General features: G+C 38.1%; 1 protein-coding gene across 13 annotated transcripts in view; it reads right to left on the bottom strand.

Annotated features, from left to right (window-relative positions):
• Positions 1-17,950, bottom strand: part of ank3b (ankyrin 3b) — a 615,939-nt gene that overhangs the window by 191,687 nt on the left and 406,302 nt on the right. For all 13 annotated transcript variants that reach the window (XM_059947390.1, XM_059947385.1, XM_059947393.1 and 10 more), the window contains exons 4-5: positions 16,805-16,903; positions 4,100-4,198 (exon numbers count right to left, since the gene is read on the bottom strand). In XM_059947390.1, the coding sequence (XP_059803373.1) occupies positions 4,100-4,198; positions 16,805-16,903 (198 nt within the window). The remainder of the gene's footprint in view (positions 1-4,099; positions 4,199-16,804; positions 16,904-17,950) is intronic.

Here is a 17,950-nt window from a genome sequence, read left to right as displayed (position 1 = left end):
TCTGTTCCTTTTGAAGATTGGCCCTGGATTGAGACCTTGGCACTAATCTTTCTGACAATGCAATAGCTTTCCAAATCCATTCCCATTTTTCTATCTAGGCTGCCCGTCACCTGCCCCTGACCAGCCCTTATTTTGAGTAACTTTCTGTATGTCACCTAACTGAATGTCTTCTGAAAATCTAAATATACCATGCACTGCTTGTTAAGAACTAAAAAAAACACACAGAAAAAAAAACTACTAGTGGCATGTTCTATTTTTCTTTGGTAAAATAATTTTTCTTCTACCTACCAACTTAGGACTTTATAGTCACGAATTATCACTTTCTAATAAGACAATTCAGCATTTATCCAATAACTTATTCCAGTACCAGCTTATAATGGATTGTACTATCTTCCCTTTTTGTTTACCAGTCATTGTGTTTGTTACCTTGTGATATATTTGGACAATTATAGGATCTATGGAAATTTGTAAGATTTTTAGAATAATAGGAAACCCCTTTCCAAGAAGCAAATGAGACACACAAAATGCTGGAGGAGCACTGCAGGTCAAGCAGCATCAATGGAGAGGAATAAAGATCCCTGCAAGTGGCCAAAGTGTTACATCTGCCCATGTATCTCCTCCCTCACTTCAATTCAGGGCCCCAAACAATCTTTCCAGGTGAAGGAACTCTTCTCCTGCGAATCTGCTGGGGTCACCCACTGTGTCCAGTGCTCCCAATGCAGCCTCCTCTACATTGGTGAGACCCGTCATAAATTGGGAGATCACTTTGCTGAGCACCTTAGCTCTATTTTTAATTCCGATTCCCACTTCTGTTCTTACATACTGGTCCATGGCCTCCTCCTGTGCCACAATGAGGCTACCCTCAGGATGGAGGAGAAACACCTTATATTCTGTCCGGATAGCCTCTAAGCTAATGGCATGAATATCAATATCTCCTTCCAGTAAAAGAATCCTTACCTCTCCCCTTGTCTTCTATTCCCCAATGTATCCTCTTACCTCTTCTCACCTACCTATCACCTCCCCCTGAGATGAATCCTTGTTCCCTTTATTCTTTGGTCCACTCTCATCTCTTATCAGATTCCTTCCTCTCCAGCCTCTACCTTACTCACCCACATTCTAGGCTTCACCTATTACCCTCTAGCCGTCCTCCTTCCCCTCACTCCACCTTTTTCTTTCTGGCACCTCCCCTTTCCTTTTCAGTCCCAAAGAAAGGTCTTGGCCTGAAATGTTGACAGTTCATTCATTTCCATAGATGCTGCCTGACCTGCTGAGTCCCTCCAGCATTTTATGTGTATTGGTTTGGATTTCCAGTATCTGCAGAATTTCACATATTTAGGAATAAATAGTCAATGCTTCATCAGAGTCTTCATCTCAGCCTGAAACGTCAATTATTCCTCTCCCATAGATGCCGCCTGATCTGCTGAGTTCCTCCAGTATTTTGTGTGCTGATCTGGATTTCCGGCATCTGCAGAATCTCTTGTATTTACCAAATGAGAATAATGGCAGTCTGCATCATTGCCAAGCTGTTGATAATAAAAGATCTGGGTCATCTCGATTTGTATTCAACACACAATGATGAAACAGACCCTCTCATGCCATAAGATCCAACCAAAGAGGGAATACAGGTCCAATAATCCAACCCATATTCTTGTGCAGTGAAGGTCAGTTTGCCAAAAGAGTAGGTTCAAATTAGACACAGTTCACACCACTGGGCACCTCATTGTAAAGAATAGCTCATCCACTGAATAAGGCAGGACAATCTGCCTAAAGCCATTAAAAAAAAACATGTGACCACGGTTTTTTTTGCAAATGGAAGTAAAGACCACAAAAGCCAGAAAGTTATGCTGAACTTTATAAAACATTATTTCATCTCCAGCTGTAATACTGCATTCAAATCCACACACCGTGCTTCAGTAAGGATGTTAGTGTATAGAACAGATGTACTGGAATATTTCCAGGAATGAGGGCAAGTCTTAGAGCATCATTACAACTCAGAAGTCTGTACTGGCTCCTCGTCAAACAGTCCTATCAACCCACTCCACCGCTCTTTGCCCACACATCTGCAAATTATTTTCTCCCATGCCAGTCCTAAACTCTTGAAAACTGGTAACTAACTTAGAAAATGGATTGTAAAGGGCAGCGTTGCTTTCTCTAGACTAGAAAAACCTGATGGTATATTTCACCAAGTTACTTAAAATATACACAGGTTTGGATAGAATAAATATCGGCTCACGATCGTTAAAGTGGTTTATAGTTATGAGGAGAAGGCAGGAGAATTGAGATTGAGAAAAAAAGTTCATGACTGAATGGTGGAGCAGACTAAATTGTCTAATTCTGCGGGTTTCTTATGGTCTAAAGCTGAAGAGGTGATAAGAAAAAGGCAAAGATTTAAAGCAGGGGTTTCCAATTTTTTTACCCCATGGACCAAGGGATAAGCCAACGGTCTGTGAAGCCCAGGTTGGGAATCCCTGATTTAAAGTGATCATCAGGATCACCAGAGGTGGTTTCAGAAGAAAACTTCATTTTTCACAGAAGTAGCAGCTGAGGTTTAAAGCCTGATAATGTAGTGGAACTGGATTCAGTTGTAAATGTCAAAGGAAAGAAAGATGTATGAACGAGCAAGATGTGACAAATTTTAGTTTTAATGATTGCTGTAGAACACGGTGGCCACTTTATTAGGTACATCTATAAAACTGCCTGTTCATGTATGATCAGCCAATCACATGACAGCAATTTAATCCATAAAAGCATGCAGACATGGTTAAGAGGTTCAGTTGTTGTTCAGATCAAACATCAGAATGGGGAAGAAATGTGATATAAGTGACTTTGACTGTGGAATGAGAGACGTGAAAGTTTGAGTTTCTCAGAAACTGCTGATCTTCTGGGAATTTCACACACAACAGTCTCTAGAGTTTACAGTGAATGATGTGAAAGACAAAAAAAAATCCAGTGAGCAGCAGTTCTGTGGGCAAAGGTGCCTTGCTAATGAGATAGGTCAGAGAAAAATGGCCAGACTGGTTCAAGCTGACAGGGAGGTGACAGTAACTCTAATAACTATACATTACAACAGCAGTGTGCAGAAGAGCATTCTAAATGCACAATACATTGAAGCTTGAATTGGATAGGTTACAGCAGCAGCTGAAGAAGATACACACAATGGCCACTTTAATAGGTAGAGGAGGGACCTCAAAAGTTACAAGGTTCATAAAGTTGATCACTGAGTGTATATTCATTTCTCATCAATGCTACATATTAAAGGATGTTCTGTAAGCCCAGCTCCCAGTGCCAAGCCTTCTTTCAGAGAACAGAACATTATACGATCCCATCAATTACCTTATGTTCTTGCCTTGGACTTAACTAAGAAACACAGTCAGATTGGTAGAACATTTAACTGTTTGATAAAGTCAAGTTTCTGAAAGGCAACTTCAAAGATTATGGTTGAGGGATAGATCCTGACCAATACATCATGCAATCTGCCTCACATTTCTTCAAATAGTATTGTGGAATTCTTTATGCAATAGCAGAAAAAGGCCCTTGTTGACCAAACCTCACAAATAACAGCATCTATGACAATTCATGGCTTCTTCAGTACTCGAACTGAGTGACAATCTGAATAATGTGTTCAAACATCTTGGCAGTGTGCAGGAGCCTGAAGACACAAGACTCAATGTTTCAGGTACAGCCTCTTTTCCTCTGCCATCAGATTTCTGAATGGACAATGAACCCATGAGCACTACCTCACTACTTTTTCCTTCTCCTTTTGCACTATGTAATTTAATTTTTCTTTTTCATATATGCCTATTGTAATTTATAGATTTTATTATCATGTATTGCTGTGTACTGCTGTCACATAACAACAAATTTCATGACAGATGCCAGTAATATTAAACTTGATTCTGATTCTCCCAACCAGGCAGTCTTTTGTTCTGTGAAACCCAGCTGGCCACAGACAGCAGCTGCAAATATCTTGAACTAATTAAATTATGGAATCTGGTGTGGTCCCCCAAGAAAAATCTTTAAGTTTTTTTTAACACTCACTTGTTTTTAATTGATAAATAAGCACAATATGAAGACAAAAAGATCAATCCTATGATGTTACCTCAGTTGCAATGCTCTGACTTGCCCCATTGTCGAGAAGAAACTTTACAACTTCCAGGTGATTCTCCTGAGCAGCCATGTATAAAGGAGTGAAGCCATTCTGCAAAAGAAAGATAAATATTGTCATCATACATAGGGAAAAAGTGTAATTTTGCTTCACTTTACAAAGATTTATTCTGGTTTCTTCTTCTTGAAGAATAAATTAGCCCTAAGGGGGATTTTTCTTCCATATCCACATTTAAGGCTCTTTACTACCACTCTCCTCTGCTTGCTTCAACTTGTTAACATACTTAAACAACACCTCTACACACCTGAGCCCCAACAGAAGAAAAATGGGAAAATGCAAAGAGCCTTCAGGGCCTTAAGATCAAGATCTAATGCGAAGATAGAAAGATAAGAGGGTCTAAATGGCCCACATTCATTTAGCAACCAATTCCATCTCCTTGCCACCTTTCTATTGGGTAAAATCCAGGTGAGAACATTCAAAAGCACAACCAGTTTTAACCAATCAGTCAAAAAAAAAGGCTATCTTAATTTACTAATATGTATCTTCTATCTGATAGTTAGCTAGTGGTGTAGTGGCATCTGCACTGGACTTCGAGGTGAGTGGTCCGGCCGGCTCTTTGCATGCTTTCCATCCATGTTGGGTTGAGCACTGAGCTAGCAACTCAGTCTCGTACAAAAAAAAGTCAAACATGCGAAGAAATGGCAAGGTCGCCACCCGTTGTGGCCCAAGGTGCAGAAAGGAACAACAAACAATGAAACAAACAATTATCTGATAGTGCCTCAATTGCTGTCCAGCAAGGGCTGACTGAACCCAATCTGAATCCATAATTCATACACAAGAAGCTTAGATGTATTGTCCCCAACTTGGGGGGGAGGTGCTCTTTGGGGCTCAGGCAGAGTAAAATTTTAACTTTTAATTCCAATGGAAATACATGTGCTAATAATACATTTTTGTCATCAAAAATATTTGTGGAATGGCAAAGAGTTTTGTTAAAATAACCAAACTTATTAAATTACTTTTAAGTTATTTTCATTTTATTGAGGTCCATCTTGAGTTAAATGAGTTAAATATTATTTTCTCTTCAATCATATTACTTAATTACCTCTACTTGTGTCCTCCAATATGAGAAGGGCGTTATGTTCAAGGTTAACCTGAAATATTAATATAGCTTCTGCATAGAAGATGTGAGAATCAGCTAGTTCATTTTTCTTCATTTTTATGGAAAACTGATCTTCATTTAATAAAAAAAAGATGTATCTGACTGTGAATGTGTTAGTCAATCAAAAGCATTCCCAGCTTCATTTCACGTCAAAATCCATTTGCTTCAAGGCCATCTTGTGAAGCGAAGACATTTCATTAAGCATTCAGGACATGTAACATTGTAGTTAGTAAGACACAAGCACATTGATCCAAGGATCAAGGTTAGATTCTTAGTGCTTTTAAAATAGCTTTAATCATAGGATGCTGGGTAGAGTAGGATTCAGAGCCAACTTTTTGTATTGGCCAGCAAAAGTATGTACAGTCAAGACCCTAACTTTTAAAGTCCACTGACATTTCAATTGTCCAGTGAGTACTTTATAACTGCTCCAGCCTTGAGGCATCCATTGGTCAGGGTCGACCATGGATGCTGTGTCCTAGCTGTCTACATATATGCAAGCCAGGGCAGTATGATATGGAGAGCAAGCGGTTGTTCATGCAGCATGCCCTGCCTCTCCACGTAGCTCATGAATCTGAAGAAACAGCAAAGACCAATACAGTTTGGCACTAGTGATGCCTGAAGCTTTCCCCATGAGTGGGTATAGCTGCAAGGCAGTGGTGAATCGAGATCAGAGTTTTCCTTCTCTGAGGTGAGCTACAAACCACAGCTGACGAGCCCCGTCCACCCAGGCTGCTCTAGCATGTGAACAGAAGGGAAGGGGCAGTACTGCAGGGTAACGATGAATACGTATCAGGAAGGGGCACAGGAATAAAAATAGATGTGTAAAATTAAATCACACAAAGTGCTGGAGGAACTCAGCAGGAAAAGAGTACAGTTGACGTTTTGGGCCATTAGCCTTTAGCAGAACTCTTTCCCTAGATGCTGCCTGGCCTGCTGAGTTTCTCCAGCATTTTGTGTGTGCTGCTCAGATTTCCAGCATCGGCAGACTTTCTCTTGTATGTAAAGTTAAATCCCCTTTTTTATCAGTGGTGTTCAAAACCATCAGATGAGCAACAATGAAGTGACTAATGCTAGGAATTGAATATTCCGCATTACATATTATTTTGGAAGAACAGGCAAATAGAAAAAAAAGAGGTGGTGTAAATCTGTTAATAATCTTGACTGCGATGTTGGTTCAGAAGCTTAAGATGTAAAATCAGTTCTGATAGAGATTAAAAGGAAAAATAGGGTAAGGAGTCACTGGTAGATGTGGTATGTACCTCCCTTAATTATACTGTTGGACAGAATGTCAATCAAGAAATAATTGGGAGCTTGAATGAAAGGATCTGCAACAATCAAATGCAATTTTCAACTAAGTTCAAAGTAAATTTATTATCAATGTACATCCACATCACCGTATACAACCCTGAGATTTATTTTCTTGCAGGCATACTCGATAAATCCAATAACCATAATAGAATCAGTGAAAGGCAGCACCAACAGGGTGGACAACCAATGTGCAAAAGACAACAAACTGTAAATACAAAAGAAAGAAAAAAATAGTAAATAAGTGATGAATAACAAAGACATGAACTAAAGAGACCTTGAAAGTGAGTCCATAGGTTGTCGGAACAGTTCAGTGACAGGGCAAATAAAGTTGAGTGAAGTTATCCACTCTGGTTCAAGTGCCTGATGGTTGAAGGGTAATAATGTTCTTCAACCCGGTGGTGTGAGTTCCGAGGCTCCTGTACCTTCTTCCTGATGGCAGCAACAAAAAGAGAGCATGGCTTGATTGTTGGGGTCCTTGATAATGGACGCTGTATTCCTGCAGCAATGCTTCATGTAGATCCGTACAATGGTGTGGAGGCCTTTTGCTATGATGGACTGGGCTGTATCCACTACTCTTTGTAGGATTTTCTGTTCAAGGGTACTGGTGTTTCCATACTAGGCTGTGATGCAGCCAGTCAATATATTCTCCACCACACTTCTTTGGAAGTTAGTCAAAGTTATAAATGTCATGCCAGATCTTCACAAACTCCTAAGGAAGTAGAGGTGCTACTGTGGCTTCTTCATATTGCAGCAAGATTTTCAGTCTCTCTGGTGTATGCTGATTCATCACCACCTTTGATTTTGTCTACGACAGTGATGTTGTCAGCAAACTTAAATATGACATTAGAGCTGTGCTTAGCCACAAAGTCATAAGTGTAAGATGAGTAGAGCAGGGGGGTAAGCGCACAATTCTGCAGTGCACCTGTGCTGAAGATGTTGTGGAGGAGATGTTGTTGTTTTCAATACGAATTGGGGTCTGCAAGTGAATGTATCATGGTTGAGAACTCTATTGCACAAGAAGGTATTGAGACCAAGGTCTTTGTAAGAGGTGATAGCATTGAAGCCCTGCCACAGCTGTCCAGCATACTTTAGTGATTCAACTTTAGTCTGGAATTGCCACTTCACCCAAGCTTTCTGGATATCTTGTAACTTCCTTGATCACCAGAATTGAGACTTGAACGCCTCTGCCCTGGCCCTCAGCGGATTGTAGATCTCATAGTTCATCCAGGGCTTCTGGTTGGGGAAGACTGAATGATTTTGTGGGGACACACTCACATAGCACTGTTTTTATAAAGCCTATGACAACCGTGGTATATTCATTCAGATCCGCAAATTAATCCTTGAACACTGCCCAGTCTTTGACTTTGATTCCACCGACTCGAAGCAATCGCATAGCCACCTTCCTGCCTCCTGCAACCACCCATTTGTGGTCCTAATCTTTGGGGTTTTGCTCTTTAGCTTCTGCTTGCATGCAGGTAGAAGGAGGACTGCTAAGTGATCTGATTTACTGAAATACAGACAGGGCATAGAGAGGTAGGCCTTCGTTATCTTAGTATAACAGTGGCCTAGTGGGTTGGGACCTCTGGTGCTACAGGTTATATGCTGATGGTAATTGGTCAGGGAGTTCTTCAAACCAGCCTGATTGAAATCCCTGACTATCAGCTGAAATGCTTCGGGGTGGACAGTTTCTTGTTTGGTGAATGCATCATGCAGTACCTCAAGTGTCTGATTACAGTTGGCCACTGGTGGTGCATAAACTGTGGTCAGGATTATGGAGGAGAACCCACTTGGCAAATAGGGTAGTCAGCATTTGATTATCAGGTGCTCAAGGTTGGGCGACCAAAACTGCCACGTCAGAGCACCACAGGGATTTTACCATGAAACACACACCTCCACCGTTTATCTCTTCTCAATCAGCAGATCAGTTCATCCCATGTGTCGGGAAGCCTTCAGGTCTGATCACTGTAGTTTGTGTACTCTGAGTAAGCCACATCTCAGTAAAAACCAAAAGACAACAGTCCCTCATTTCCCTTTGATACAGCAATCTTGCCCTCAGGTCCTCAGTTTTGTTTTCCAGCAACTGCAGACTTGCTAACAAGATGCTGGGTCGAGGCAGCCTCATCCGTCCGCATTTCAGCCTGGTTTGGAGTACCCCTCCCTCTTGCTTTGCTTCTGGCCGTGGCAATAAACCTTTATATGCTTAATGATGACACACCTGCTTGCCTGGGAGTTAAGTTTGCCGATTCTTTCAGAAGATTGTCAAATCTATAGTTCATTAAATCGATTTAAAAGTATGTTTCTTAAAGGGAAATTACATGTTGCAGATTACAGTGAGAGTAATTCAAAAAAAGTATATTTAATCGTATGTAGCCTGTAGAACATCACCATGGGGGTTATGGTCACCATTGTGGCAATATCGATCATCTTTTAGATTGAACAATTCAAATGTAGCCTTGAGATAAAGTTGCATTTCAGAATATCTCCTTTACCAACATGTTGAGGAACTAATCAGGGTACTCTACATCAGACACCATGTAGTGAGACAAAATTAATAAATGATCTCATAGCAAAGATTCTCCTCAGAAACTATTTGTAGAACAGCAGAATTTATAATCTAGTTCAAAGCTGAGAAATGCAGGTCTGAAACTAGGATTCTAAACTTAGCATAACAGTTAGCAAAACATCACTACAGCACCAGCAACCTGGGATTCAGATCTGCTACTGTCTATGAGCAGTTTGCACGTTCACCAGTGAGCACGTGGGTGCCAATTGGGTACTCCGGTCTCCTCTTAAATTCCAAAGACGTACAGCTAAGCAGGTTACTTAATAGGTTCATTGGTCACATGGTTGCAATTGGGTGGTGTGGGCACGTTGGGCCAGAATGACATGTGAAAATGCTGTAAGTAAAAACATAAAAGCAATTGCAAGAGCATGAAGTACTCATTGCAAGAGGATGAGTATGAAGAGTTCGCTAAAGTGTACTGAAAAACTACTTTAAGCTGCAAAACAATAGATTAGCAGTAATAGACACTTATGAACATTTGTAGATGCATTTCATACATGGCAGCAAAGATGAGGACCAAAGGATATACACCATCTATAGTTAAATCTTAAAGATAAAATGAAATTGAAGAAAAAAGCAAGCCATATTTTGGAGGTTAGTGGCAGGCCAGTTGATGAAGACATTTTTAAGAATGAATGAGAATTCCATAAAGGGTGAGCAGAAGATGAATGAAATTAGTAAATAATATGGAAATTGACAGTACAGCTTCAATTATTATACACAAGGGAATGAGTGACTGAGACCTTTTGAGAAGGAGATTGGGAAATTAACAATGAAAAACAGAAAAATAACTGAGTTACTAAATATTGATTCTGGATTAGTCTTAATGTCAAAGAACCCAAAAGACATTCCAATAATATTAATGATCAAGAGGTTATTAAGGAAGGAGCAATTTAAAACAACTATGATCACCAGAAAAGTATTCTAAGCAAACTGAAGCCCAGCAAGTTGCCTGCACCTCAGGTTTTTAAGGAAATGGATGCTGAGATAATGAATACATTTGTTCTACTTTATCAAAATTCTCCAGCCACTATACAATGAAGATGATAGTCCTAAGTTCAAAATAAATTTGTTATCAGAATATATATTTGTCACCAGATACAACCTTGAGATTCATTTTCTTGCAGACATTTGCAGGAAAAATAAAGAAATACAATAGAATTGATGAAAAACCATACATAAACTGTGCAAATAAAACAAAATACTACTGAGAACAAGTTGTAAAGTGTTTTTGAAAGTGAATCTGTAGGTCACAGAATTAGTTCAGAGTCGTGGTGAGTGAAGTTATCCACTCCAGTTCAAGAGCCTGATGGCTGTTCCAGAACCTCTCATTGAGAGACCTACGGCTTCAGTACCTCTTGCCTGATGGCAGTAGTGAGTAGACAGCATGGCCTGGATGGTGGGGGTCTTTGATGATGAATGCTGCTTTCTTGAGGCAGTGCTCTATGTAAATGAGCTCAGTGGTGGGAAGGGCTTTGCCTGTGATGGACAGGGCTGTTTACATCACTTTCTGTAGCCTCTTCCATTCCTGGGCATTGGTGTTTTCATACTAGGCCATAATACAACCAGTTAAGATAATCTTCTCTGTGCATCTATAGATGTTTATCAAAGTTTTTTAGTGACATTCCCAATCTACACTAACTTCTAAGAAATTAGAAGCACTGTTGTGCCTTCTTTGTGATGGCACTCATATGCTGGTCCCAGGACAGGTCATCTGATATGAATATGCAAAGGAATTTCAAGTTATTGATTCTCTCCAGCTCCAATCCCCAAGTGAAGACTGGCTCATGGATTTCCGGCTTCTTCCTCGCTTAGTGGATGATCAGCTCTTTGGTTTTGTTGACAATCAGTGAGAGGTTGTTGTGGCACCATCAACTAGTTTTTCAATCTCCCTCCTAAATGCTGATTTGCCACCTCCTTTGATTCAGCCAACAACAGTGGTGTGGTCAGCAAACTTACATACAGCATTGGATCTGTATTTAGCCACACAATCATAGGTACAAAATGAGTAAAATAGGCCTAAAAGGGGGGAAAAAAAACAATGAGCTGATGTTGTCATTGAGAAAATGATGGAATCCTTTATTAAGGGATATTTTTAAAAAATTATAAGACAATAAAGCAAAGTTAATAGTGATTCAATGAAAAGAAAATCATGAATTTGTTAGAATTCTTTGAGGATGTAACCAATTGTTTGGATAAAAAGGAACGGGCATATGTATTTGGGTTGGAAAATGCATTTGAAAAGATGCATAATTTGGGTATAATATGTTGATGCTGACAGGGAGATGGTCACAGAAGAGAGGTGGAATAAATGGCCATTTTGAAAATGGCAATCAGTAACTTGTGGGATCTCAACTACTTATCACCCACATCGATTGTTTTGAGTATACTGGAATATTGCCAGATCTGATGATCATACAAAAACAGGTGAGTTAGCAAGCTGTTAAAAAAATCTATTTATTTATTTATTTATTTATTAATTTTTAGAAAATTACAAAGAATAAATGTGATGATAAATAGTGAGAAAAATAATATTAACCCTCCCCCCTCCCCTTAACCCTTATCTAAAGAAAGAGAAAAAAAAGAAAGATTGCCTGGATATCGGAGGATCCATGGAGTTCAAAATAATTTTAATATTTATTTTTACTTTCCCCAATTACTTTATAATTTTATCTTTTGTAGGTATGGGAGCCAAATATTCAAAAATATATCATATTCATTTCTTAGATTGTATGTAATTTTTTCAAGTGGAATACAACTATGTATTTCATTATTCCAACGATCCATAGTTAAATATAAATCAGATTTCCAAGTAACTGCGATAACTTTTTTGGCTACTGCCAATGCAATTTTTATAAATTTTTTCTGATACTTATTCAATTTAAGTTTCTGATACTTATTCAATTCAATGTCTCCTGATAAAAATAATACTGGACTATGTGGGAGTTGTACTCCAGTAATTTGTTCCAATAAAAGTCTTAGATTTATCCAAAATGGTTGAATTTTGAAACAAGACCAAGTAGAATGTAAAAAAGTACCAATTTCTTGATTACATCGAAAACATTGGTCAGACATATTTGAATTTAATCTATTTATTTTCTGTGGTGTTATATATAATTGATGTAAAAATTATATTGTATTAATCTAAGTCGAACATTTATTGTATTTCTCATACTATCAGAACATAATCTTGACCAGTTTTTTCCATCAATTTTAACAGTTAGCAAGTTAGCAAGTTGTGTGGAAAGGTTTGCACTGGGATATGGTTAGGCTATGTGAGAAGCTGGTAGATGGAGTCTAATGTGCAGAAATATTATTCATTTTTGAAGGAATAATGGTAAAGTAAATTACTACTCAAATAGTCAAACTATAAAATATTGAAATACAAAGGGATCTGGGGGTCCTAGTGCATTAAGCATAAATATTAGCATGCAGGAAACAACTGTGAAGGCTAATAGAATGTAGGCCTTTATTACAAGGGGCATGGAATATAAATGTTAGGAGGTCTTAATGCAACTTTGCAGGGTTCTCGTGAGACCACACCCAGAGTTCTGCATGGAGACTAGTCTTCCATATGTAAGGAAGGATGTGTTTGTAATGGAGATAATGCAGAAAAGGTTAAATAAGTTCAGTAAGTTGAATCCTAGAAAGAAAAGATTGACATATGATGAAAAATTGAGCAGAATGTCCCTAAAATTACATGAATTTAGAAGGACCATATTGAAACATAAAATTCTGAGGGAATTTAACAGAGTAGATACTGAGAGGACATTTCCCTGGTGGAAATATTAGAATGAGGTAGCGTTGTTTCAGAATGAGTGCTTGCTCGTTTCGTCAGGAATGAGGCGAAATTTCTTTCAAAGAATTGTGAAATGTTCTATCCCAGAGAATGGAGGAGACAGAATTATTGTATATATTTAAAGCAGAAATCAGCAGCCATTTACAGTATCAAGGAGTGGAGAGGTTTGGGGAGGGAGCAAGAAGGTTTTGTCAAGATAAAAAATGGCAAGTCAGGCCATCTGGAGTACTACTGCTCCTGTTCCACATGTTCTTCCACTAAGAAAGAAAATGGTATTTCTAACTCAGTCCAATATTCACACCAAAAGACCATTTACTGCTGGATCTGCTCCGCATTCAACTGGATGATAGTTAAATAATTCACCCTCCTCAGAAGCGGTAGGTAGAAAATAATAATAATCAGTTGGGATTTCAGCAAGGGGAACCACAAACCCATTGGAGCGTTGGTGAAGGTGAACCAGTTGGTATCACATATTATTAGAAGACTTTTAGTGAAGTGTCATACAAGATGTTATTAAACAAAATTCCTGCCACTTTCTGAAGATTATATGTTCTCCCTGTGATCTCATGGGTTTCCTCCCACAGTCCAAAGACATACCAGTGGGTAGGGAATAGGTCCTTGTAAATTGATCCATGATCAGGTGAGAGTTAAATTGGGGATTGCTGGGTACTGTGGCTCAAAGGGCTGGAAGGGCCAATTTCACACTGTATCTCAATAAATAAATAAAATAAAATTAGATTGGATGGTATTGGGGGTAATACACCGACATGACTAGAAACCTCAGAGTAGAAATAAATGAGTATTGCATATTTGGTGCTGGGCCTCCAATTGTTCACCATCTATATCAATCATTTTGAGGAAGAGATAATTGTAATACATACATCCAAGTTTGCTGATGACACAAAGTAAGATGAGCTGAGAAGGATGCAGAATGACTTCAGGGAGATATGGGCAGGTAAATGAGTTGTTGAGGAAAGGCAGTTGGAAAATGCAACACAGAAGTCAATCACTTTACCAAATAAAAGAAACAGAAAGCATTTGTGAATGGCGAGAGTCTGGAAGGTGCTAGAAAGAGATCTGGCACCCTTGTAACAATTCACTGAAAGTTAACATACAGGTTCAATAGGCAATATATTCAAATAGGTTTGAGTACAAGAGTTGAGGTGACTTGCAACAATTATACAGAACTTTAATAAGAACACATTTAAAATATTCTATACAGGTTTGGTCTTTCTATCTAAGAAATACTATATTTGCAATATATTGTGTATAGCAACATTTGCCAAACTGATTCACTGGATTGGTAAGTTTCTTCAACAAAGACAATCTGAGAAGATTGGCCTCAACTCCTTTGACTTTAGAAAAACAAGAGGCGATCTCATTGAAATGTACAAAATTCTTACAGACTAGACAGGATAAATAAAGAACATAAGAGATTCTGCAAACTGGAAAGAAGTAAATCCTCCTACCACATCTCAGTGGTTTTCTCAAACTATTTCTTATCTGAGTTTGGAAAAAATTAGAAGCACTATTTTTGACTCATCAATTAAATTTGAAGAAACCTGGGGACCGTTCATTCGACATTTTCATATGAATTAATTTGGCCTTTTTCAGATCCTTTCTCTACTTATTCTTGTTCAGGTATGGAGTTCCGGAGTTTTTTTGACACTATCACATACTTATAAACTGTTATTATTGCCCATGTTAGTTTAGTTTAGTATTTTTTTCAATATATATTTTCTTCTATATATTTTCAATTTTTTTTCTCTTTTGATGATTATTTTTGTTTTTTTTTCATATATATTTATATAGACTTGATTGATTAATGTACCTTTTGTTGATTGATGTTTAATAGGATATTATTATCCTATTACTAATGTAATTTCAAGTCTATTGAATTTATAATCTATTCATTATCATGCTATGTTTTTTCTTATATATATATGAAATTTAATAAAAAGATTGAAAAAGAAAAAGAAAAGAGATTCTGCAGCTGTTAGAAATCCAGAGCAAATGCCCAGAATGGTGTATAAACTCTGTAGATCAGGCAGCATCTATAGAGTTGCAGTTTTGGGCTGAGACCCTTCATCTGGTGGAAGGGTCTGTAGATATAGACTGAGGTTTTCCAGAAACAGCAGTTACCGTGTCAGAACAAGGAACCGGCTATTCAGGGCAGAGGTGAGAAATGTTTTCACCCAGAGGCTACTGAATCTTTGGAATTCCCTACCTAAGATGGTTGTGGAGGTCCCAGTCACTGAGTCCACTCAAAACAGATATTGATAACTTTTTAGAACTGAGACATTTCTAAGAAAATGGACATTTAAATATTGACATAGAAAATCAACCATAATCTTAATGAGTGACAAGTATGACAAGAGAAGCCTATCCTGCTTCTATTTCTTTGTTCTTTGTATTCTGTCACTCTTAAATCTTTGCTTTACAGAAGTATATAAATCTCAGGTCTGGATTTCAAAGTGATATGTTCACCCACTAGAAAACTTTTCTTAGATCATAATTGAATAGCCTGGCTTGAATTTTAATCTTTTGTGATTTACTCTAGATCCTCCAACAGAGTAGATAGTTTCTCCCTATCCTATCAAATCCTTTAATCACTGACATTATATTAGCCTCAATTGAGGGAATGGATATTAGTTTTTGCAAAGTTGTGATTTTGTCTCCTTCCCCTGGTCCAAGTCTGCATTGCAAATTCATATATAAACCAACAGAGATTATAAAGAGGAGGTATAGAAATGAATGTCTTCTTGTACCAGGTCTAAGCTAATTTAGAAGATTTGCTAGTGTAAAAGCTGGGGGAATTGAAACAATTCTATGCCACAAATACAAAAGGAGTCTAATGCTTATGAACAGTTAGGAAAAAAAGTAAAGATGTACAACCAGCAATTTTGGGAGTTTGTTCTCCAAGTAAGTTGGATCCACCCCATTGCAATTCTACAAATAGGGTGCCAGCACAACAGCTGGTCAATCACATGGCATCTGCTGGGAGACACTTAAGCTGGATTTTCATAGATTCATACTGTATATCATAGAAATGTACAATACAAAAACAGACCTTGGCCATATCAACCACAATACCAAATTACACCAATCCCACTTACATACATTAGTCCCATATCCACTACACTTTTCCTTCCTTGTTCAATGCTTTTTAAGCATTCCAAGTTTTTAAAAGTCTGTTTTGTCAGCTTTCAGTTTTTGGCTTGAAATTCAAAGCTAACGACCTGTTTCGGTACCAAAGAATAGCTGAAATGGAGATTTAGTTAAAAAAAAACATGTCCTTTGTCACACAAGCTAAAAGCATCAAAACTTGCTGTGTTAACCAGTGTAAAGAATCAATATTCTAGATGACAGCCTCAATGAATCTGGCTGATGGCACTGTACTGGATAACTACATTGCAACTATAAGATCATGCAGTATCTAGATTTGCTCACAAGATAAGATTGATTGTACGCAGTGAGTGTGTTCATTATTACTCACATGATATGTATTTAATTCTTCACATCTTTGCTCCAATGTGTGCCTATGTGCTTATGATGCATATGCTAAATATTTCAGCCTACCCATAAACTTGCCTTTTAAGCAAACTTACAATTATTTGTTACCAAACTGATCTATTCAATAACTTGGCTCATTCACATGGTCATTTGAGCCTTATGTTTTGTCCTTATGTTTTAGCTTGATGACAACACCTTTGTAAGCCAACTCCAAATTTTGGAAATAAATTTGTTCTTTTGCATGCATAATAATTTTAAATCATGTAAATTTCAAAGAAATTGCACTTTCATGGCCTATGATTACATTCAAAGAAACAAAATTATTCAGAGCGTTCAGCATTTTGGCTTAAATCTTACCTGTGACTGGGCGTTGATATTTGCACCATTTGTTACAAGGACATGGACAACCTCTGCTTGCCCAGCTAATGACGCAATATGCAAGGCAGTATTTCCTTTCTGAAAGCAAAAAGTAAGGCAAATCAGTAAATTATTGGTATGAATCTGGTGCACTCTGATCAGAGTTAAAATACAAAGTGAGTGAGATTCTAGCATTATCTTGATTTACCTGTATCTGTAATAGACCAAACAATAAGAATTGACTGTTACTATCAGACAACAATTCCATTAGTTCTCTATCATGGGGCTTCCAGGATTATAGGTTTTGATTCAGATGGATTTTAGTCCTTTTCCAACTAACTCCATAATTCCAAAGGATAGATCAACAAACATATTATAAATGTCTCCAAACTTCAGTTGAGCTCATCTGTGAAATTGCAGAGGACTTCATTAATCTGAATAAATTAACGACACATAAAGTATACATTCAGATTTAAGAAGAAGTCAGCTGGGGAGCAGGATTTTTTTTCCTAATAACAATTCCAATACATCAAGCTGTTGAATTATCTGGTTTATGCAATTTCAATTCCCTTTCCCTTTGCCAAAATCCAAACCATCTGTCCTCGGCCTTTTCCACTTCTATGATGAGGCCAAACACTGATTAGAAGCATAGCACCTCATGTTCTATTTGGGTAGCCTACAGCTCAAGGGCATCAACATAGAATTTCCCCAGTTTGAGGTACCTAATCAGCCTGATTAATTTTCCCATTTCTATCAGTCTTCCCCTTTTTCCATCCTCCCCATCCCTAAACTCATCACTCATAACCCTTCCCTTCCCACCGTTAAGGACATCTTCAAGAGGCAATGCCTCAGGAAGGCCACATTCATCATTTAAGACCCTCACCATCCAGGACACTTCACATTACTACCATAAGGGAGGAGGTACAGAAGCCTGAAGACACACACTCAATATTTTAAGAACAGCTTCTTTCACCATCAGATTTTTGAAATCTCCATGAACCCTTGAACACAATTTCATTATTCATCTTTTGCAGTGTTTATTTTGTAAATCTTAGTACTTTTTATGTCTTTCACTGTACTGCGGTCACAAAACAACACATTTCACTACAAACAATGGATAATAAACTCGATTCTGATTCGCTCTCC

This window comes from Hypanus sabinus, chromosome 22, assembly GCF_030144855.1.
Source record: "Hypanus sabinus isolate sHypSab1 chromosome 22, sHypSab1.hap1, whole genome shotgun sequence".
Lineage (NCBI taxonomy): Eukaryota > Metazoa > Chordata > Chondrichthyes > Myliobatiformes > Dasyatidae > Hypanus > Hypanus sabinus.
This window is presented reverse-complemented; position numbering and strand designations above follow the sequence as displayed.